The following is a 25,318-nucleotide window of genomic DNA, read 5'->3' on the forward strand; positions in this document are numbered from 1 at the left end:
AACAGAAAGACTTCCCTGGCGGCGATGATAAAATACGAACACGGAGCCAACAGATGAGGTTTCAACTGGTACTGGTATTATTATACTCTGCAAACATCAAGTACAATAACGCGGTAAAACTCCACTACTCCAATAACTAGATACTTAAACTCCAATACAATTCAACGAGATCTCCGATCTGAACTCAGTGCTGAACAACTCCCCTATATATACCCACACTGTCTACAAATAGACCATTACATCAGCATACATAATGAGTCTGGAACTTACTATAAATTTCTAGAATGTTCCATTACCTTCTATTGCCTCCTACAGTGTTATATTACCTATTCAACCAGTTGCTAAACAAAATCTAGAATATTCCACCCAGACACAGTACGGTTCTAGAACATTCTCAGTGACACGGAAGTGGTACATAAGTCGTATGCGACACCTTCATTATCAGTAAAATTATTTTGCCATGCGGGAAAGTTGTTTTAAATACAAAACAGTCAACTGGAAATAGAAATATAAAAGTCGGAAAAGTTGCACTGAAAGTAACACTAAAAGCCGGGAATAATGTAATTCAGGAGGTCGGAAATTTTGCTACAGAGCTGCAATGGAAAGTAAAACGAATTTCATGGGAATTGGTTCGCAGACAAAAACAGATTTTATATGGCCAGAAAATTTGCTTTTGAAATAAAATGTACGCAAAACGGCTTCCGAAGACACGAAAGTAGTCTGCAGAGTCAGAAATGTTGGTATGAAAGGGAATAATTTTTAAAGTTGATTGGTATAATTGGCGTTATGTATAATAAAAAATAACATTAAGTGGAACGTCGTTTTTGGAAAGAACGCAAGATTTCTGAAAAAGGCTTTAGAAGGACAAGAACGTTTCAGCAAAGTCAGAAAAGTTGCCTTGAAAAACATAACACTTGTATATAGCAAGTTGAGGCGACCAAATAAATTGCTTTAGACGGCGAGTGAACGACGCGATCCTGACAACAGAGCAGTATGAGTAGAGTCTACAATGAGAGACACGTTTCTTCGTTTTGGCCGTGTATGTTATTATTAAATGTACTCCTTTTTATCGTACTTTACTAATATACACTTATTTGTAAACTGTCACCGAAAAAATGACAAAACTCAGTAGTGAAGGTGGCTGATAAATTGAAAAGGATAGCAGATAATGTATTATGCCCTGTGTTACGTGATATGTAATGTAAATCAAACCCATTGTTTTTAGCCATGAAATTGCCCTATCGGTATACAAGACTTAGTATATACAAATTTTATACTAAAGACATTCCAAACATGGTGAAATAAATCGCCTTATACTAAAAATATAACAACGGTAACAAATCCGGGCATATTAAACTGAACGGGAGTGACACACCTCGTTGAAACATGTACGTGTGGTTGTAACAAGGACATTATTTAGGGTATACAAGGTCAAAATAAAACAGCGAGTTGACCTTAGAATTCAAACCATTCTTCAAAACCAAATAAGTATTTTTGTCTTATCAGGACGTAAAAGTAGCTCTAATCAGTGACCATCACAAACGTAATATCGTGGTAAAACGAAAATAACGGGGAAATGGAATTTCAACATCGTAACGGGGAAATTAAATTATTTAATTGTAGTAGATGTGATGTCCGATAACGTTATGTGCTGAAATGAATCATTCAATGTGTTTATGTTCACTTTAAATGCAGTGGAACACATTAAGAATAAAGCACTGAGTCAACGTTTCGTGTTGGTGCTTTTTCGTATCTATTATCATGTCTCTCATTGGTCATACTTAATTTCTCTTCGTTTCTAGTTAGTGGCTAGAGTCGTAATTAATATAGTGATATTCGAATTGTTGTCAATTGTTTGTCTGATAGGGTCTTTCGATTTTGTACATTAATTTACTATTATCGTGTCATACAGCCGCGGTGGGTGAAGTTAGAAATGCATTTTGGGCACGTTTTTGTTTTCAATTACGTGCCAATGTTTGTTGATTACTTTATTTACATTGCTTCCCCTGAGCAATGTGGTATATGAATGTGGTATGTTTTTTTGTTAATTACACATTTTGGTTGGCGTGCTCGTCCATGCTTGAAAGCAGTTTTAATCCATTTTGACTTTAGCCTCGTTCCATGAGTGTAGTTGCTTTTTACATAAAATGTCACCTTTGTCTTCATAAACCAATTTGGGGTTTCAAAAATTTCGATCCTATATCTCAAATGCAAAGTACTCTCATATAATAGAAAATTCTATCTCTTTTAAAATAGTCTCCATCGAATATTATATGATCTATGTATGTGGTCCCGGTAGGAGTATTCTTATATTAATAATATGAATAAGCGGTTATCACAAATCCATGTATACTATTTATCTACAAGAGGTCAAACATCCGGGTATTTACTCTGGATTACCATTTTGAATACTTATTTACTCTGGATTTCTACTGGTACATTCAACATAAATATATTGGTTATTCTTGGGAGTCAATTTCCATACCACAGAAATCAAGATAACGGAAGAGTCGTCGCACCCAGGAAATAGAATCGCCTGTAAGTTAGTTATTTAATACATTTTCACCATTATTTACAGTTACGTATTTGAGAGCTATTTATTCTGTATGGTTTAAGTTTGTAGAACACAAACAATTACTAAATCTAAATCAGCATTCGAGTCAAACATCGTACGGGTATTATTTAGTGACAAAACAGTCCATGTTTGAGTGAAATAAGCACTGTGTGTTAGCTGAACAATATAAACGATAATTTTACACAACTGGTGAAACACGCCCGTGTATTATTTAGTGACAAAACACGTCCGTTTTTGTAGTTATACCGGTACAGAAATTAGAAGTAGGGAGATTTATTTGTGTTACAACACAGTCCTCCATATCAAAACTTACCGGTTGACTGAAGTAGAACATTTACTATATCCAGACTCTCATGGTATAGCTATTCCAGACAATGTATCTAGAACTATGTATAAATGAAGGACCTGAATAGAAGATTTGGTCAATATTACATACCAGGTCTGACACTACAGTTTGTTGGGGATGTCTCCGGCTAGATACCATGTACAGTCGTTTTATGGCGTATCTAAATTGATTTCGACCATTTACTACTAAATAATGTAAGCATATTTGCATGATCTGTATATGCATGACGAGCACCATCTTTCCCAGTATATTGGAGACGAATACTTCATTAGGTAAATAAGTTATTCCCCTACGATGTAAAAGTATAATAATGTTTTCTTTCTAGCTGAGCTAAATTCAGTTAAAATGTGAAGATGGCCTTACCTCAATAATTAGGAACATTTATGCATTTGAATGAGTGTAGACTTTGGTTTGCCAAATCTTTAATTGTTTTCATGGTACATCTCTATAAATTATCATGTATTAAAACAATGAATGTTCATTAACTAATACATATCAATTTGTAAAATAACTACGCCATTTTGGGTAGTTCAGTTATAGGGTTTGCCCGTTGAACTGTGTATTGAATAACAATTCGAGTATTAAGTATTTATAGAACTACTGTGATATCCTGGTAGCTATTCTGTCGACATTGTATTTCATAAGTAAAAGAACTGAACATTTGATAATTATTCACATTTTGTAGACTTATCAATTGTGTACTTGTCAGTTGTTTTGATTCATTTGTCAACTGTTGTAATTAGTTTGTTTTGTGTTTTTGAACTTGTAAATATCCCTGTAAGACTTTAGTCAACGGATCTGTGGTTAGTTAAGTTATTTTCGCTTGGTTTTTAAAATGCAAAAACAATCGATTATTTTTTTAATAATGACATAATAGTTTTGCCAATTGGAAATAGCTGGTATGGATCAGTACAAAAGTATAATATTATAGGGCCATATTGGAAGTTAAAAGTTATTTCCCTTAGACTTCAATAAAATTGAACTGTGATATTTAAATACAGGATCACTGAACTTTATTTTGTGAGGCGACGTGACGTGTTGCATACATAAGTTTTAATTTTCCTCTCACTAATGTTTTGCCGTTTCTGTATCCGTTACCATAGCGATGTTAGTGTTATTTATTTAACAAATGAATATTTGTGTTTGATAAACTGATTATATTTATTACAATACAGCTATTATTTTTCGTCTCTCAAAAAGAGGGTGTGACAGGATTGTTGCTTTGCACATGGACGGTGCTGGGTCACTCACACATCCTAGCCCCGAATACCTGACTACATATAACCATTCCATCACACTCATTCACAGTCATTCAAAATGAAACATACGCCCATGCCAATATATATGTTACAATTTGTTTGCAGAAAATCACATCATGTTGTGTGCAGCACTTAACAAGAGTTACTATCACTCAACATCCAGTGTTCCTCTAGCACATGTTACAACAAAAGATATGTTAGATTATGTAGTGCAGAGGACGCCAGATAAAGAAGCATATGTATTTCCACTAGAAAAGGTACGCCTCACTTTTGCAGAATTAAAAAGACAAGTAGATGCATTAGGAACTAAGTTTATTTGTATTGGGCTGAGACGAGGGGATATTCTGGGTATTTTGTCATCGTGTGCACCCGATTACATATTGGTACAACACGCGGCTGCACAGATTGGTGTGATCTTAGCACGACTTAATATTGGTATGCCAAATAGTACGTTGCAAACTGCTATACTGAAAAGTGAATGCGTTGCTCTGCTAGTTGGTGCCGATGACGACAATGTACACAAGCAGATAATGCAAATCATACCTGACTTGAAAACGACAGCATCTGAAATACTACAAGTGAGAGACAAGTCAAAACTTCGTTTACTATTCACCAACCTGGCAGGATCTCAAGACAGATGGAATTCTAAGGATAATACTAATATAGGCAAAATAGATCCAAGTAATAGTAAACAGTTACTGGAAGAAACCAGCAAGTGCGTTGAGTTTGGTGACCTGTATACAATTCTATACACGTCTGGTAGTACTGGACCAATAAAAGGCACTCTTCATTCTCAGGCATCGCATCAAAACCTCTACATGATGTGTGCAGACAGATATGGATGGACGAATGATGACGTCCTGCTAGCTACATGTACGTCACTGTCTCATGGTAGTTCGGAAATGTTTCTCATAGCTCCACTCATACTTGGAATGACGTCAGTCATACTTTCCCCTGGTGCAAACATAGAAGATAATGTTGCTCTTATACAGCATGAGCGTTGTACTGCTCTATTTGCTACATACCCTAGTCTTAATAACCTGCTACATCATGGAAACACAAATCAGTATGATTGTTCGTCTCTTCGATATATTGTGACAAGTGCTGCAGCAATTCCGCAAGATTTCATTAAGAAAATAAACAAACTATTCCACGCTAAAGTACTAAATACATATGGCTCATCAGAAGCCTTATTCATCAGTGGGAGAGATCTCATAGCGAGTGAAAATGAGGTTATTGACAAAGTTGGGCGACCATTTGGTCACACTGAGGTTAAGATAGTGAATGAAAATGGTGGTATAGTGCCAATCAATACCCTTGGTGAGCTACTCGTCCGCAGTAATTTCCTATTTTATTCTTATATTAATGATGAAGACAAGACAAGGCAGGTTAAGAGCGTAGATGGATGGTATAGATCAGGTGACATAGCTAAGATAAATAACAATGGTTATATTACCATTGTTGGAAGACGCCAGGATATCATCATGAAAGGAGGACAAACGATGTACTATTCTAGCTTAGTGGAGTCTTTGTTGAGTCATCCAAACGTTAAAGCAGCTTACATAGTGCCGGTGCCAGATGAAGAATTACAAGAAGACTTCTGCGCATGTGTCTCCCTGATTGGCGATATTCCACTATCTGGCCATGAACTGAAGAAGTTTTATAGTAGCAATATTAGTATGGACATTCACGTTCCAAAACATGTGATGGTCTTTGATCATTTTCCAAAAACCTCAACTGGGAAAATAGATCCGAAAAGCCTGTCTCTCGAAGTGTTTGAGAAATTGAGTTTAGATAAAGACTGGCTTGTGCATGGTAGACAGACATATAGCTGAGTTACCAAAGTGATATTATTATCTAAATTAGGAATTATCTTGGTGATAATCATTAAAATACAGTGTTTGATTATATGTTTAGTGTTTGTATATTTATGTAAGTATTGCATAGTTTTTGATCACAAACCTAATATAAATATATTGAACATCAGTTGAATGAACTTTGTAATTTAGTTTATATATAATTGAAATGAGACACAACAATCTTTTTAATTATTATATCACATCATAGTTCCCCTGAAGCCAGAAAAAAACTTTGCAATTTGATTTATTCTTTAATTACGGTTAGTTAGAATATATCCTTCTTGCGGAAATGGGTAAACTAAAATTATATTATTGGTTAGTTATTATTAGTGTATCAGTTGAGAGTGATAAACATTTGTATATTAGTCAGACATTATATTTTGGTAGAATGCTAAACCTTCATGATGATGCGTCTATCAATAATAGATGTATTAAATAACATATGTTGACAGATAACTTATCATTACAGTGTACAAATGTAAAAACCATAAGAACGACAAACAACATTTTCGAATTTATATTATATATTATATGTTCTTGTAAATTTTTCTAAGTGGCTCAAAGTAAAAGCATTATCAATTTAGGTAGGCTTCGCTCTCCCTTCCTTTGATGATATTAATAATAATATAAAGCGAGTGGGATTTCTATGTGCAATAGTTAAATCGATACTGACCTTAACATTATTTAACCTCAACCAATTTGGAGACATTTTAATACAAATAAATATCTTAGACCTAACGCACGCAAAATTTCCGTTTCATATTATTCCCATACAATTCTTAAGCTACTAGTTCTTTCTGTATGTTTTTAAATATTGTGTTGTACATCGGGCCACTGGTGTAATAAAGTATAATATAACATTGCATTGCTTTACATTACTGTACATTACGTTACACTACATTACCTGTCTCTTGAATGTGTTTATTTTACCGGTTAGGTTTTTGATTTTGACGTTCGTTATCGGTTCCCACTAGCACCACATAATCATAGAAAACATGAATCGCCTCGCTAATACCACGAACCTTCCATCACGCAGGTGGCGAAGGACTGGAGTAGTTACATTATAATAACGTTAATTATATTACATAGTAGTATTTTAAAAGTTTAATATGGTTCATCATGGCATTTAAGAAATATGCAAAATGATTCAAAACTATCAATGAAAATGCGACGTCTTTATTTTATTTGGTTAGTAAAACGACTCAGTAGATACTATGTAAACATTGTATCGCGTACTACAATTACTTCGGGATCTTTTATTGACTGATTTCCACGTCGTTTTCGGTAATCTGCATTATTAAGTTATAAATAATCATGCAACGTGAAAACAGGACAAAACTGCTCAATACAAAATCAGTAGAAACATCAGATTTGTTGTCAGATGTCAGTGAAAATATCCAAATATGTATTACTTGCTTAAATAGAATTAAACCGATTTATTGATTGTATTGCACATCTAAATTGTGAATTAATCTGACTATTAAATACACCTAAAACTAGATCAAAACTTAATATCTTAGATAAACATAGTAGAATAGCCATCGTTCTATAGTTTTCGACATTGAACCGACATCCTTCTTTAAAATTGGTTTAAATTGTAAGTCAGGGGGCTATTTATTTGTGTTTTGTTACTTACTAATAAACATACTGATTTAAATTATGAGTGTTAACGCGCGGTAGTCGTCGCGCTGCGCATGTGCGACATTTGTGTTGATAAACATTGATTTTCCCACAATCCAATGTGTTCTTCAAATGGCAATCATGAGGTTTGGAAAGTATGAGGTTTAACCTGGGCGCGACTTGCACTGAGTAGCGACGTTGACTCCTTCGATACCTTCCAATCACATGAACATTGCCTAACTAAAGCTTTGAAACGTCTCAGTTCATACTCCGCAACAGTCAAAGTCGCCATTTTGTTTATATGAGACCCATATATCTCGCACATGCGCAGCGCGACGACTACCGCGCTTCAAAATTTATCATTTTTATATATACGTCTATGGCAGAGGTATTATCAATAGGCATGAAAGTAATTATTTGAGGTAATAAACTACATACGCATATACCTAACATCCGGCTACTTTTGAAGACACTATGATGTGTTATCGTATGATTATCTAAGGTTTGATTGAGAAATGTGTTTGTGCAGTTTGTTACAGTCTCCGGGGAAACTCGGGATTCTAGACACGAAAACCATGATAGTTCTGGAATTTCGGATAGGACCCTACGCATTCAAGCCTGAATACCGCCTCTAATTTAAGCTTCAAGGAAAAGTGAAAGGCCTTAATTGGCTTTTTAATTTTGTTGGTAACATAAAGTATATTCTAAAAGAACTTTCAAGATTATTATAAAGTGAGGCGAACATTGGTGCAGATTTCGTATTCATTATTAATTAATGCAAGACCTTCTTTTTTTCGGCCCCATAATATTTGCAGGTTGGCATCTCTCTGTAACACAGCTTTGCACAGGTCCACATAGTTTGCTGGCAACGAGCAAGAATCTTGACTCCCAGAACAGTTTTTGAGTGATCACTCTCTATGTTGTCATGAACTAATCAGGCGACATTATGTCACGGTGTTACACTTGAATTTTCAGTTACAGCCGCGTGAGGGCGTTTGTATTGAGAACAATTTCGACGTAGCATGTATTTAAACCCTTGGAATTCGACACACACACAAATACATTTAAATTAACAGTACATACACATAGTATTACGTAACTAAAACAATTCGCAAAATTCACCTCCCCTTCTGGTGCATTTCCACAAACCAGGTTTTAAAATTCATAGTATTTCCCATTGAGTCGTCTGTATAGTATAGTTAGCTAATAAAGTAGTTTGTTTTTAACATTTTTATTTCGATCCAGGATTGGGTTCAACGACCCAACCAATGAGCAAAGAGCTAAATGTAGCAACGTGATTAAAATAATATAAAACTGGAGCACACTAAATATGAAGCAATCATGCAATAAGACCCGCCGAGTTTTCGCAGTAGTATGAAGCCGGAGCTCTATAATCAATAGCATAAAGTTGAATGCCATTGTTTATCTCACCTGACAACTCAGAATGCCCTTGTTCAGGATGAATGCATTTGCAAAAGAATCAACTAAGATGGAACTGAAGCTCCGAATAAACAACAATCCTGGTTAAAACAATTCAGAACTGAAATATAGCATTCACATTGTCACATTGACCAACTGTTACTGTATCCGTTAAAAACCATAAATATAGATAGGTTATCATCATGTATATTAAGGTTTAGAACAAACAACCTAAAGCTGCAAACATGTTTTAACCATGAACAGTACTGTGTCTCTGGTACTGGCCTGTGTAGTTGTCATGTGAATTCTAAATAAAATAAAATAAAACAGGTTCATTGTCGAATAATTTAGTATTTCTCTATTTGACTATATTTGGACCAATCTATATCCATATATTTAATTAGGGCACAGTAGCGGCGGAACAGAATCGTATAAATATGGTATTTGTCGGATATTACATTGCATTGGAATTGGTATCCATATCACACATAATCGCGTGCAGATGAGCGAGGGTTTTATTGCAAAGGTTGCAGCATTACAACAATATCACTGCACGTCTACAAAAGATATCTAACTGGTGACAGATAGAGGTCAGTATTGGAGACACTGTAGAATATCGTTACATGTCAGTCGGACATCCCAAACATAAAGACTTTCCTAAAAAGATACACATTTTGATTTGTGATTTCATTAAATTACACAGCCATTCTGATTACATAGTCCACAATAGGTTTTCTGTTTTTGCTTTCTGACTTCCGTGAAACTTAGGATGATGACAAAACATATTGAGCTGCAGGTGCAACGAGGTTTTTTCGCCATTCGAATCAAGATTTTTGTCGTGTCTCAAACTTTATCGTATACCTTTACTTTTAAGCGTTTTCTAAATGACTTTGTATGATTTAAAATCAAAGCCAATTACGTTTTTAAAATTTTGATTTTGTATTTGACAGATAGCACTCCCGAAAATAATAAATATCTAAGACACCATACGTACCATTAACCTATTCCAATTGTTACATTATCGATCTAGTGTACATCTTAGGAGAAGGTCACAAAAAAGTAAAAAAAAATCGTAATGCCATAACGGATCGGACATTTTTCAATTTCATTTTTCGGTAACACTATATAAATGTCAAAAATGGCAGATCCCCTCTACATCAACAATACTTTACACTGTAACACCGAACAGAAGTTTCAACATATATATATATTCAACATATGTATATATGAGAGGATATCAGTACGCGTACATGATGTGATTTTATTGATTCAATTCCATGACTCCTGCCTTCCCAAATGTTGGTAATAAAACAATCACTATGTGTGCCTTATCTCCTATTCCGACAAACCTGGCTAGGACTATCCGTCAATCAGCATTTAAGGTGCAAATAAGTTTAATCGTATGACATCGAATTAGAGGAAACGACTGGTACTATGCCTGCACGGCATACATTTCCGGTTTTAATTATAATATTTAGCTGTTGATTTTGCTAACGACATGCTCCATGCTGTGCAAAGCACAGACAACGCAGACTAAATCCAACTATAATTGGCAAAGCTGGTGTAATAGACGTGTCGGGAATACTGATTATTTGATTTAATTGTGTTATCAACAACTCAAGGATGCGCAATATTTACATGTTACTTGTATACACTGGCCCTCCTTTATCGCTAGTCTCGAATACAGTCACAGGAAATTGATGATAAAAATACACGTTACTGAAAATGTTCCAGTCGCAACAAAACAAGACAAATATGAGGGGGATTATAGTCACAAAGCTAGAATATGCCATTTGGTAGCAGCTATCCTATAAACATAAATAATGCATATATTTTGACAAATTATATTTCTACAAATTATTGTGCACTTTTGTAGTAAGGCGGTATCATCATATGACAAGCGTTCGATTTTAAATAAGCTGAAAGTACTCAACTGGCGGCTCAGATGAATTTTAGTTTAAAATAATGTGGTCTGGGAGGATTGTTTCAACTTAATACATTACTATGATAACACTAGAAGAAGGATGCAATTTTCCAGTGATTTATTTTACATAAAAAATCCGGTGAGCCCCACAGAAACAATATTACTAACTACGTTGAGGACGACTTATATGAACCTTTTATATGCCCTTTTTCGCAATCGCAGATGAAACAGTACGATGGGCGTTCAATAAGTAATGACCCTGACCCACTTCCAGTTGTCTGATCTAGATGAAATGTAGCATGTGTAATGATTTACGTCTCTATGGGTTGCAAAAAATAGCTTTGAACTGATCGTGGTTTCTGATTTACAGGTGTTTGAACTAAGTGTCGAGCAGTGATCAAGTTTTTGTATTTGAAAGGACGCACACCAAAGGAGACTTTTGATGAAATGAAAGAAACTTATAGTGATGATGCCCCATCACATGACCTTGTAAAGCGCTGGCATCGTGAATTCAAACATGGCCGGAAGTCTGTGGAAACAGCTCCCAGAACTGGTCGTCCCTCTTCTGCCATTGATGAGGCATCTGTCTGTCAAGTTGAGGCAGCCATTTTGGAAGATCGACGCTTTACTGTTCGCCAAATAGCCAAAAAGGTCAATATTAGTACAGGGTCTGTGGAAACTATCATTCATGACCATTTGCATATGCATAAGGTGTCTGCTAGATGGATTCCCAGGCTGCTCACACCTTTCCAGAAGCAAGAACGCGTCGAGTGCTCTAGGATGAATTTGGAGATGTACCAAGAAGATGAGTCAAAGTTTTTTCAAAAGATTCATTACACAGGATGAAACTTGAGTCCATCACTCTGATCCAGAGACCAAAGCCCAGTCAATGCAGTGAAAGCACTTGGACTCACTCCTCCAAAGAAGGCAAGGGTGCAACCCTCCGCTGTCAAGGTCATGCTCACAGTTTTCTGGGACCAGGACGGAGTAGTGATGACAGATTTCCTGGCAAGGGGTACTACAACTACAGGAGCCTATTACGCTTCACTTTTGATAAATTAAGCGAAGCTATCAAAATCAAGAGGCGGGGCAAGACCAGCAAAGGTATCCTTCTCCTGCAGGACAATGCTCCGGTCCGCAACTCGCATGTCGCCAGATCAGAAGCACAGGCGTGTGGCTATGAAATCCTCCCCCATTCCCCTTACTCTCCTGACCTTGCACCCTCTGTCTTTCATCTCTTCCCAGCCATGAACTTGTTTTGAAAGAAAACCGTTACCCAGATGATGCAGCCTTGATTTCTGAAGTTACGACGTGGTTGGAGGACCAACCTGGGGTGTTCTACAAAAACAGTGTCCAGAGCTGCATCAAACGATGCGAGAAATGCATTACTCTGGCCGGTTCCTATGTAGAGAAAGACCAATAACCGTGCCCAGTTTCATCAATCTCTTGCTATGAGAAATTGGTCTGGGGCATTACTTATTGAACGCCCCTCGTAGTAACTTGGAGAGTTGCACATATACAGATCTACACATCAAACTCATGAATATTTATACGCACTATTAAAGCATGGAACGTGAACGTAAAAGCTGTTAATAACATGAGATAATGTTTACATCCTTACATATACAATGTGGCAATAGAAAGTGAACATAGACTGGAATCCTTTTCCACTTTGTATTTATCATATTTACGATCTCTCCTTATCAAAAACAGTTTGATGAACAAGACGATCGAGCATTTTAATTTGGGTTTATTCTTTAACACAAAACAAATATTTTTCAAGTACAAAGTAGAATTTAAACTTGTGTTACCAAGATAATTTATCTGTGGAGCAGACTTTGCTTTGCCATTCGATAAATAAAATAGTTCTCAACCTGTCAGAGAAAAATCAAGTTCTCGACATCACATGGTAATGGACTAGAAGGTTGTGATAACTTGCACTGAGGGAGGGAACAGCACAAAGCTTTACGTTCCCTCCGACTGAAACAATGTGCAATGAATAACCCGATATGGAGTATTGCGAATTGCGAGGTATTTATTTACAAAAAGTACATTTCTAGAAATACCCGTACAAATAAGTTAGACTGTTAAAAAACTGTTCGGTGCTCGTGTCGTGTTTTATTGCTTTTTTAATACAACTATAATATTGCTCACTTCTGTTTACGCAAAAGAACGTTTTTTACCCGTCTTGTGATGCTATTGATCAAAACGAGTTCGATTGATTATTGAATAGTTGGCTAACATAAACGTTTTAATATGTTTCGTTGTAAATATATGCTTGTTTGTTGCACGTTATTCCAATACCACATGCCACACAATCTGTAGGCGTTATAAGCTTTAATTATTAACTTATCATTGCAAAATTAATTTAACTACAATAACTCTATAATTATTTAGATTCCATTACCAGCTGTATCAGTCCGCTTGACATCATCTGAACAAGTCAGGGCCATCCTTAATTAATAGCAAATTGAACAATTATTAATTTCCTTGATTGAAGGAACTTTAAGAGCATTCAACCAAAATCAGTTTTCCAAATATTATAAATTTAACAAGTGTAGACCAAAATGTATTTCAAAAGTTGCTTAACTCTTCTGATTAAGAGTAGAATTAGAAAACAAACTCTTCACGATCTGACCATTGTGGATTCGCATCTAATCCAGTGAGCATGTCTGTTGCCACGCGCAAGAAAGCATTCTCAATCTGTTACAGCTTTGGCCAGAAAAGAACCAAATAAGCAGATGAGGAGTTAGGCCGATTATGTAAATTAGCTGATATAATCATGTCTGTGAGCTTCATTATATCAGTCTTGTCTGCTGATTGAAAGTATTTACTGCAGGTGGAGCAACATAGTTGTGTCTGTTGAAATATAACGTAAGTATTCTATATTATAAATGAAATTAATGATTCTCACTGAATTACATAATGTATAACAACAAACTGTATGTTAATTAAGTGGTATTTATCTGTTCGAACTAAAAAATAACTAAATAAATAATAAATGAGACGATTAGGCATTACTAAATTTTGCCCATCTATTGACGGACTAAACGTTATGTGTGAGCTTGAGTTCAAGTGTATAACGAATTGTAGACTTGGTGTTTAAAAACTCGGCAGCATGACGTTGTTGTTTTACTTAAATTCAGGCCACCTTGTTAACATATATACTGTTTATAATTAAAATCTGTCTCTTTCTAATAAATATTTGTTTTATTTTTTTGCCATTCAACTGTAAAGTTCATTACTTCTGTTCCACGCATTATGACCGCATATGGTGTAGCTGTTACTCGTGTATTAGACGTTTATTGTCGATCAGGAATTTGTATTTTCAAGTTTAAATTAATCTGTAGGATTATGGAAGGTTTCAGTCTAAAGTGTGTGATTGTGTTAGCTATCTTTGGATTGTTTCTATCTGACGTAAGGGCGCTAAAGGTGAGTAAGTGCATTGGAACATTTAAAAGTATCTCGGGGCTTGAAGTCACATACTTGTTCCATTACGTGGATGTGGCGTTTTATAAAACATAGATTTATTAATCTGATTCAACATAATTGTAGCTAATTTAAATGGAAGTTGTTATGCAAACAAATATATACTCTGTGATTTACTAACAAACCACATATACGACAGCCTACCTGGAAAACCAATCAAGAATTGCTATGACTTACCGGCAAACTATTCCCTTTAGCAGAGCAGAAAATGACTTTTGAACAAAACACCCAACTTCGAATATTCAGCTTTTATATGTAAAACAGTGATATTTACAACTTGGGGCACCACAGTCGAACTGAAAATATATATATTTCCATATATGCAGATACCGATCAGTCATATTGATCAATAAACGTCAAATGTGGCACTATATGGACGAGCGATTTCCATCAATGTTGTGATCCTCCTATTCTGCTAGTGATACTTCATCACAGTGTTATATTAGGCAGCGAATGACTCCTTAAAATGAATATCTCGTGTTTGCTAGTAATCGGTTATTGGCTGTTAGCCGCTGGATGATAGGTGTTTTGACGCAACTCTACTTGATAGCCACATGTTCGTGATAAGCAATGTAAAGCCCTTGAATGGCATGCAACAACAAGTGGTTTTAGCAGGTCATTTAAACACTGTTGCTTAGCCAAAATGGGACATATTGACCACGCCGAAACAGGACGTTTTTTTCACAAGTTCACCCGGTCTTTTCTCCAGTGAATATGTCCGTTTAGTATTTTAGTAAAGATTCGTTATTAGATAAAATGTTGAAGGAAAACCATGCTCAAAGGTCGTAACAATTCAATTATGTTCAATCTGTGAACTGCGAGTGCAATCAGAAAGAAATAGATTTGCATTCGCAGTTGTATTTATTATATTACGGACTGTAATATTTGTTGTCATTTTTATCTAGGAGAATAAATCTAGATGGAATTTTCCAAGAACCATCCGTAAGTTGGCATTTTTCTATTTCAAATAAACGTTTCACATATTATTCTGGTGTCAATGGACGCAATATTATTGCATTCACTTCTTCATTGGCGGCAATTGGTTCAGGAGTACCCACTCCAACACATTTAAGCAGAATATCTTTGAGTGAACAGTGGTTTTCTGGTAATTTAGCAGGACGATTCATTGACCCAAAACTGGCACAGAAGGTAATTTTTAAATATAAATTCGTCCCATGGCATACTTGAACAGTGGTTTCTATTAACACTTTTATGATAATGAAATTGTCTTATTGTAACAATTTGCTATTTATTCTTTAAAATATGAATTTTTAATATTTTACATTATTCTATTTCAATGAAAAAGATGACACCGTCCTGTAGGCTAAATAAAGTCTTTAAAGTTTCACTATTGAAGAAAAACTAAAATCCTCGTATCCATGGAAAAAAAATGTATTTGTAAAATACATCACATGTATGCTTTCTTTGAATTGTTAGCTCTTGTAGGTTCTAGCGACGTCATGTCTTCATTGTGTTAGCTACTATTTTATATAATCATTTTGATTTGATGTTGTTTGATTTCAGCGATTGACCATTCGTGTAATGGTAAGTGATATTTCAAAATAATAATGATGAGATTCTATGGAAAGTGAGATTATTACGTAACTACTTCCATCTTTTTTTCGCAGTACACTTGACGCCCACACCTACGAAACCTGAATTGTTTGTAATATAATAATAATAATAATCTATCATGTAATTTATTAGGAAACACACTAAAACGAACAAATTTTAATTAACTACAGTGGCTGGTAGCTGCACTGTTGAACCATCGGAAGGTGTATTTATGGAAGGCTTCTGTGCAGCGATGTGCCCAAATACTTCCAGGGAGGTGTACGATTATAAAAAACGACAAGCTTGCGGCGACGATAGTTGTAGGTGTTGCATCGAGGAGAAGGGTAGGCTACCATCAGTATTATGTTTAATTCTGATTTTTGTTTTATGATGTTGAACTTACTATATTACAACGTATCCAACAGAGATTAGAAGTGTATTGCTCATGATATACGTTATGTATCTTCAGATTTATTTATTTTGTATAATTATTTATTTTTGTTTGTATTTGTTCATTTCGACATGTTTCAATTTCAGAGATTGTTAAGCGTTCGCCGTCACTTCGATGTAACTTAATTGACAGTGAGTTGTATTCATTGTTTCAGTGAAGAATATAAATATCAATATGTATTTAGAATAAATGTGTATTTCTTTTTAAGACATGTATCACTCCAAATATTATTGTTTGCATAATATGTATTCCAAATTTGTACTCCGAATATGTGTATTAAAAAATGACTTCATGAAAATTACACACATGCAATATTATATTAAAACAGGCAAAGATTGTTATCAACATGGTGGTTACTGTCAGGACTGGAACGAAGACGGTGCGTGTGAAGCTGGGACCAGACTAAGTGTTCATTCTACACCCCTCTGTCTAGTCCGTAATTGTTTCTGTTGTAAACGTAAGTTTATATGGTTTGAGAAAATCAATGTATAATTGTACGGACGGTTACCAATACTGAGTCAACTGTTACATCAAGGAATACATTGTGTTAAGTGTTGACCAAATAATTTGAATCTCCAATCGGACAATTAGACAGAGATTTACATATTTGTTTTATGTAACTTAAATTTGGAAAAAATTAAATATTCTGTTAAACTTCAACTTTCTCCTTTTTAAATCAAACATTGTTTTGCGACAAAAAATATAGGGGCTCGAGATACTGTGTAAGTGGCAGTTATTGATTTGTTTGTGAATGTGGAGGTGAACCGGGGTGCGTACGGGTGTGTTTGTTAATAGATAAATGAAACACATCAGTCGAAATTTATCAGTTACGCTAGTAACGTTTATACAAGTCACGTATGCAAGGAATATAGCATAGAAAAATTATTTTAGATCTATAATTATACCAGAATACAATGTTAATAAATAAGATAAATACGAATTTTTCCTCGTTATATGGCAGCATATGGTAAGTTGTTTGTTGTTTATCCCATAGAACCTAGATATTTTTATACACCACATTGAAAAAGGCTATAATTGGTTAACTATCATGCAATGTAGAAAATTAATATGTGCGGATTACAACCCTATAGTAATCGATGTGTGGTTTATCCCACTGCACTCTATGGTCTAATTTATAAAAATTATGCAATTAACATAATCTAAAGTGGCCTTTGTCTGTAAAGAACCGACTCAATTAAAGTACATTAATAAGTTATATAATAAAAACACCGATACTTTGTCCAAGACGGAGAAACAATAGTCCACGTAACGCGCCTTTGTTTGAGTTTATAAGAAAATCTTGTGCTCAATTAAATATGCCCTTAGTGTATGTAGAAAAAGTAAATCTTTAAATTTCAACCTCCCGCTACGTAACTCGTCTAAAAACAGGCTGTCATTTAAAAAAAATGTAAAATTTAAGGGAATATTGTAATAATAAGTTATAGGTTGCTGTGTATTCGTTACGAATGTTTGACGACACGTAGCAGTCGTTAACCAGTTTTGTTATTCAAGTAATAGCCACCCCCCCCCCCCCCTCAGCAGAGGCGAGTATACCATGAGACTTGAATCAGTATAATCCCATATACACACGAGCAATACACTGGGGAAATATAATTTCACACAAAAATAAAATATAATTGTAATACCTCCCAATAGAAGAAGCTTTGGTGATACATTATGTACATCCAAAACAAGTTCACGTTTAATCTAGAATGTCACTGACAACGTCAATATTAGCAGCGTGATTAATACATAAAAAACATAATTGAATCTTTTTATCTTTTGATACATGCTTACGAGCTTTGTGATTTTTTTCTGGATTTAATGTAATCTCTTCTCTTTTCTACAATATATGAACTTCCAGCCCAAACCAAGGGTCAACCGCTGAATCAAGGTAGGAATATAGAAGTAGTCTATGCATATACTGTCTTAATAAACTCCAATGCATGGAAAATTCGACAATATAATACTCTGATTTCATCACTTTACATTTCAGGATATCACACAGTTGTGTTTCTGGATCCTCACTTTCGAACATTTGACAACAGACAGTATAATTACAACGGCCAAGGAGGATGTTCGTATGTTCTATTTCAAGAATGCGTGCACAACCCGTCATTCTTTGTTGTGATCCACCTTGACTACAAAGACAAAACAGAAAAAACCCTTGTTGAAGACGTGACTGTACATGTCGATGACATGGCTGTCACGCTGGTTTATAACAACGACATTTTCGTAAGTGCTAAATTAGTTATCAGAAGTCTATTTCTATCTCGGGCATTGATACATTCTTTGTATTGTGGTTATCGCTTTGTCTTATTATGTATTAAGTTTACATTGACGACCTATATATCAACTTGCGTGTATATATATCTTGCAACAGGTATGTTGAACCAATTGAAAATGATACGTCTTAGACCGCGTGGGTTTGCTTCTCACATTTATATCTCAACAATTTCACGTTATTCAGGTTTAGTGTATTTGTGGTATATATTATGTATGTATGTATGTATGTATGTATATATGTATGTTGTGTTATAATAATATCACATGATAAGGACAATTATCATCGACACTAATTATAAAATTAAATAACGCAGAGTAAACAGCAATTGTGTATCTATTCTATGTCATTCATTGTTTATTACCATTGTATCAATGTATTATCTTCACAACAGTTGAATGGTAAACTGTTAACTAAACCACTTCCTTGGAAAGTTGGTGATTTTAGTGTAAATAGATACAGCGAACACGTAAAAGTTACATTGGATTCTAAGTTTTCCTTGTTATGGAATGGCAAAGGTCGTGTCGCACCAACAGTTAATCCCTCTTTGTATGGAAAAGTGTGTGGTTTGATGGGAAACGCCGACGACAATCCAGACAATGATTTCCAGACGCAGATGCCAGATGGAACACTGCAACCTACCAATGATACCAGAGCATTCGGCGATAGCTGGCTTATTCCAGGAAGGTAAGGATCATGTATCTTTATATAATCATGAATGGAGTAACTCTTTACAATATATATAGTAAGTGTTGAATAATTGAATAAATGTGTTACTAACATTAATATAATTCTTTCTGCAGCTGTTAAACCATTGGGTGTGTGTATTGGGAAATGGATTGAAGACAACCATTGTTCTGGATTATGGTATCATGTAGTCTACATAATTTAGTTTGTCATATGCTGCTTGCTTTGCGGATGCTAATGCTAGTTAGTGTAATCATTATTGCATCGCTTATAACATATTTTGTTCGATTAACAATTTGTTATAGTGGCTTGATTTAATTTTGCAATATTTGTGAATATGTGAATAAAGGGAGCATACGGTAAAATTTGAGAACCTTGTTTGTTTTTTTGTTTGAAACATTTGTCCCAATCACTCAGGATCATCGACAGTCACTATATAAACGCACATTACCACGAGTTAATACGTTGAGCCAACTAATTAATGTTACGTGTTTGTTACAACTGTTTATGTGTTTACTCTCAGTAATACATCTGCGATATCTCACAATATTCTAACACAACACTGCTACTTGCTAGATGCATTGATCACTGAATACTATAGTCTAAACTGTATCAATTATTAGTCTGTATCAATTATTCGTGTTGATTGCGCAATATGTATCGGTCAATGACAAGTTTTGTTCGCAGACATGTTATAGTCAATCGATATTAATTATGACAAGTCACTATACGGAGTACGTTTACACACATACATACATAAGGCAATGTGTACAGTATTACATAAATTAAAATGCTACACAAGATGAAATGATCTGTCTATATATTCCGAGTTGTAATGGGACAAGCCTGGAAATGTATAACATGTAGAAGACGTCAACGTGTAATTATTTCAATTGTACGTGAATCCGAGCGTTGTCAAATACAATTACTATCTAACATTTTCATGTAAAAAGTATTAAACCTTTAGACAAAAACAAAATGTTGTTTTGAAAAGATGTCTTTTCAGCATCAACGTTCCCAGATCGAGGCTGATATAAAAGTTCAACCAACGTGTCAATTATTTAAATTTACGAATACACACATACTTACATTTGTCACATTTGTAGAATTGTGATTTTCAAATCTGTGTTAAAATGTGTTAATAATATCTATTATCACGGATTAATTCTGAAAATATCTTTTGTCTTCTTACAATTGAGCTTGTTATTGCACTCTATCAATCTCTTGTTTGGAATGTAATTAGTATAACTGACAATCAATCAATCTAATTTGCCAGTTTTTTTCTCATTTGTGCCAAAGCAATCAATGCAAGATCAGCTGTTTATGACCATGCTAACAAGATCAATACATTTTACCCTAAATATATTTCATAGAACAGCACAACTTCTTGTCTTCCACATACGATTCAGTGTAAATGGAAGGCTGCGTTGGAGAATGAACAGAACTGACGATCACGTCATTTACAAAATATGTTGAAGGGTTGAAAGAATAAATTAATGTATGAGATATGCATGATAAATTGCTACAAAATTTGATAAAAAGCTACAGTCTCGAAAAACATTTAACAAATTGATGTTTGAGAAGGAGACCGGGTCACAATTAAGAATGCAAAGTCAAGATAGCAGATGGATGGGGAAATCACCCATGTTCCATGTTATATGGAAATGTGGTTAGATATACCGGATCTCACACGTAAGACATGTAAGACAGTAACAACCTAGTAATAAAGATGTTTCAAAGCCAAAATTCAAGATGAAGTCTAAAATCAATCCTGTGTTCAAAATCAAAAAATAATTCCAGAATTATCAGAACTACTTACCATATAATATGACGCTTTTGATGAATCAAGCACTTATAATACATAGGAAGAATCATATCTTCATGAAAATGATACATATATACATATATACATTTATATAAGTAAATGGAAGAGCAAATGAAAGCCACTGCAGCATTATATCAGTGTCAGAGTTTTGTCCAAATATTCCGGAGTTCAAAGAAAGGTTTGAGTAAGTAAAACGAGCTTCAATCAAAACTGAGCAGCGACAGAAAGCATTAACAAAGAATTAAATAACGAATGCTGAATGTAAATGTTGTGATTGATTTGAACAATACACTGAATTAATGACTATGAGAATGTCTCAGATGCAAGCTGAGATTGTTGGAAACACTAACTTAGTGTTTATAAGTATATATGTTTTGAAATCTGTGTCGAAATATACAGTTAATCGCACTATGTATTTACATTGATTTGATTTGAAAAAATCAAAGCCTATTAAAGTGAATAGCGCCACCATGCTACTATTAAACAAATGCCTTTATATTTTATCTAATTTAGAACATTTAGTTCAATAAACAGAGATTGTTCTGGGTTCCATGACCAGAATCGACGTATTTTCAAGAATGACATATCATAGGTCAACATGAGCAAAATAAAATGTGCACAGCAACTTGAAACACAAAGTAAACAAAGTAGATCTGTCCTCTGAAAAACACTTCATAACGAATGACGCAGTCAAGAGTTACAAAGTGAGCAGCTGAGAAGAACTGAGCTCATAGATTCTAGAAATATTTGTGTCTTCACTTTGTCCAGGAAAAGATGGATACCTACAAACTGAACTCAATCATGCAAAGTGATAGATCTCTGGAAATGCAAGATGTCAACAACAAAACATGAAATGCAGTTATTGACAATTTTGAAGCAATTGAATTAATTCCCATCAAAGGTTAAAATTTGTTAGTTACCTTTGACATTAAATACACACTGTTAACGAACACATTCGCTATATATGAAATAAACTTTCCAAGAACGTTGTCAATGTATATGAACAGCATCATAAACGAACGTTAGCGTTATCCGCACATGTGTATGAGTGGCGATAGGTTACTTTTGGTCTTCGGAAAGGTTAGGTGAAAATTTTAAATTATCATTAGGATAAACTGCATTGTACTAATCAACTCAACATCAGTTAGGTAAATCGTTGTTTATGCATGTGTGTTATTTATATCCTCGGGTATAATATGAAATGACAATACATACACTGCCAACAAAAATGAATGTGAATAAAATTGCAATAACGTGTAAAAATAGTATATTTTTAGAGCAGATCAAGGCAAACTTATTTGGCATCAACTCAATTACCAATGCCTCCGTGAATTTAAAACCCTGCTTATAAATTTGTGTTCTGTGTATGATGGTTCGTTTTACATTAACAGCATCTAAATCTAAAATGATTCTGACAAAACCCCAGAATTGACACTGACCTTGAAGATGCCTAATGTTTCGACATCTTGAGACATCCATGCATTCAGTGACTTTACTGATTGGAAAGCAAAACGAACAGTCGTCCCATACACTGAATCGTTGCAACATATATTGACTTACATACATACATGTTGAAGTAAATGAAGTGAAACAAAACTTATAAGGATTTTCATAAATGAAGTGAAAAATATCAAGATAGTGAATGAACGATATGAGTAAAAAATATTACCCCTGGTTGTACTTTCAGTGAACACCCACCATGCATCTATCTCATACCCTTAACCGAACCAATGACCGTATTATACCCAGAATGCACTGAGGATAAAAGCGTCACTGGTCATTTCAGCACTGCGCTCACACGGTCTCCACTCCAGTAATATATCACGGTGACAAAAAGGTAATTATAACCTCTCGCCATTGCGAAAAACCATTTATTGGCAAAAGATCATAATATTGTCTAACATATGTAGTATAATAGAGCCACTCTACGAAAATAGTGGAATTTAAAGGACTTAGTATTATGGTTGTCGCTCAATGTATTTTGTTTTTAGTTCCGCATTTTTGACCTATGAACTGTCTTCATGAAATTAACTATTGTTCATTGTTTTGCTATGTCGTTGCTGTAAACAAATACTTTGGACTGTGATACTTTTATTACCTTTTTTATAGTACATACATCAAGAACCCGTGTCACTAAATTTGTCACTTGCCAAGGTATATAAATCTTCTGGGTATAACCCTTACCAACAGTGGTATCTGATACAAACATTGCCAATGTAGTCGGACATCTACCCCGTTTTTCCCAAACACATACACACCTTGTTATTATGCGATCGTCCTATGTACATGTAGTCTTGGCAAGCTACTGCTACAACCCAATTGGTCATGCAATAATGTCAACATTTCACAGACTCGATGTCAATTCATTCAATGTCACATACTAGATCACTGTCACAGTGTAAAGCCTGCTAATTGCTAATCACATCCACAGAACTCACACTGGAAGGGGATTTCTTTTCAGCTTATATGGGGTAGACAAGACAAAAGTACTGGAAATGAAATACACATACACCAAATTATCGAGTTAAAGCTCATGGCTTCAAACCTCTCAAAATAATTACAAGAAATAAAGCACAGAATTCTGGAGGGCGCCGCTAGATGCAGAAGATTGCAGCACAGTTTATTCAAGTCTCACAGAATGATGGTTGAAGCCTGTATCACTTGCCTCACAATATCACAGCAACACACAGGATACTAAGTTGAGATTATGTACCCATACTGTCCCCAGTCTGTCAAATTTATAAGCATAAATGGCCCAGATTCAGTGACACCACCCGGGTCTCCACATGAGCCAATCAGAATGTGATCTTGCTAGCAGCTGTATTACGTAGGCAACTCAGTAGATCATAAACATCCTTTTTTATTCAAATAACAGCACACCTGGTATACTCAAATTGTCCTTTCAAAGTTGTAAACACCCTTTGTTATGTAAATCACAAGCACACCTGGTAGACTCCAACCATCTTTTCAGAGTTTCAAACAAGTATGACAGTTATCACACGGCAATGCACACCGTTTCCTACAATGACTCCACGCACACTTCTATTTGCAGGGTTTGAGGCAATATGACCAAAACAAAGAATAAAGGCTGCTGACAATCACGCTTAAACGCCGTCTACGTTCCTTGTTACAATTTCTCTCTTTACCCTCAGCCATCATGTCTTCCATTATTCTGACAATTTACCGTTCACACACTCCACAATAAGTCATTATTTATTCCATCAATGTCAACCACATTGTATTTGCACAATGGAATGCTAATATAGATTCGATATCGCTCTAACACTTAAATACCATATACATACGTGTCCCATTTGATTGGCTGTGTGTGCGTGTTCATATCAATAACTCGTTACTAGGCTGTCGCCTATTGAATCACCTATTGGATGTCATTTATCTACTACATTTGCATATAGTTCTAAATCAAAACCGTCACCACAATTACCCATTATTCAAGAAATAAATAATGTTATTATAATACTGTCTTTACCCGACAGATATGCCCAGAAACCACTTTATTAGGAGTAATAATAGTATTTTGTGTTATGTCAGTAATAGGTAATGGCATCATCATCATTGCCACATACCACCACTGGCAAAGTCAGAAAGAAAAGAGTGACAGTCGCAAAGAATATACTAAAGTACACACCTGATGAAACTGGAAAAGTCGGAATATATATTGCTGGAGATCCAATGACACGTAAACATAATTATTTTGAGGTATGGCCTAGAACTGTTAACATTGACAAACAATATATATGTTTCTGGTCATCACGCGTCAGTTAAAACATGTGAGCATAACAACATTCAAATTTATATCATTAAGTATTGAATATATAGATGCAGCTTCGTAAGCACTCGTGATTTTTTTTTGGGTGGGGTGGGGGCTTTTTCTTACCCAGACAGTCTTGGCTAGATAGTGTTAAAATTTTGGAGCATTGTCAAGGCTGAAACATACTCAAAAACAGATTTTAAAATATAGGGAGCGAGGCACTCGTATGTGAAAGTTTGTTTACGTTGCTCTTT

The 25,318-nt window shown here is 35.0% G+C and overlaps 2 protein-coding genes across 2 annotated transcripts; both read left to right on the forward strand.

The window, feature by feature from the left end:
• Positions 1-4,296: 4,296 nt before the first annotated feature.
• Positions 4,297-6,015, forward strand: LOC100377913 (medium-chain acyl-CoA ligase ACSF2, mitochondrial-like). Its single transcript, XM_002732814.1, has one exon. The coding sequence runs from the start codon at positions 4,297-4,299 to the stop codon at positions 6,013-6,015; it is 1,719 nt and encodes a 572-aa protein (XP_002732860.1).
• Positions 6,016-13,803: 7,788 nt separating this feature from the next.
• LOC100377766 (von Willebrand factor-like) lies at positions 13,804-19,840 on the forward strand. The gene is made up of 11 exons (XM_006814060.2): positions 13,804-13,876; positions 14,353-14,434; positions 15,397-15,433; positions 16,016-16,036; positions 16,237-16,389; positions 16,583-16,627; positions 16,825-16,953; positions 18,361-18,390; positions 18,493-18,731; positions 19,175-19,467; positions 19,584-19,840. Exons 2-11 carry the CDS (start codon positions 14,357-14,359, stop codon positions 19,588-19,590), a joined length of 1,032 nt encoding a protein of 343 aa, XP_006814123.1. The 5' UTR covers positions 13,804-13,876; positions 14,353-14,356; the 3' UTR covers positions 19,591-19,840.
• The last annotated feature ends 5,478 nt before the right edge of the window (positions 19,841-25,318 follow it).

This window comes from Saccoglossus kowalevskii, chromosome 7 (assembly GCF_978046115.1).
Source record: "Saccoglossus kowalevskii chromosome 7, keSacKowa6.1, whole genome shotgun sequence".
Lineage (NCBI taxonomy): Eukaryota > Metazoa > Hemichordata > Enteropneusta > Harrimaniidae > Saccoglossus > Saccoglossus kowalevskii.

What these genes read in the sequence shown, in the direction of transcription:
- LOC100377913 (XM_002732814.1), top strand. Translation starts at nt 4,297, where the DNA reads ATGTTGTGTGCAGCACTTAACAAGAGTTACTATCACTCAACATCCAGT.
- LOC100377766 (XM_006814060.2), top strand. Translation starts at nt 14,357, where the DNA reads ATGGAAGGTTTCAGTCTAAAGTGTGTGATTGTGTTAGCTATCTTTGGA. An exon ending in GGGTCAACCGCTGAATCAAG is followed by an intron (nt 18,391 to 18,492) that starts GTAGGAATATAG and finishes TTTACATTTCAG; the next exon opens with GATATCACACAGTTGTGTTT. An exon ending in TTTATAACAACGACATTTTC is followed by an intron (nt 18,732 to 19,174) that starts GTAAGTGCTAAA and finishes TCTTCACAACAG; the next exon opens with TTGAATGGTAAACTGTTAAC.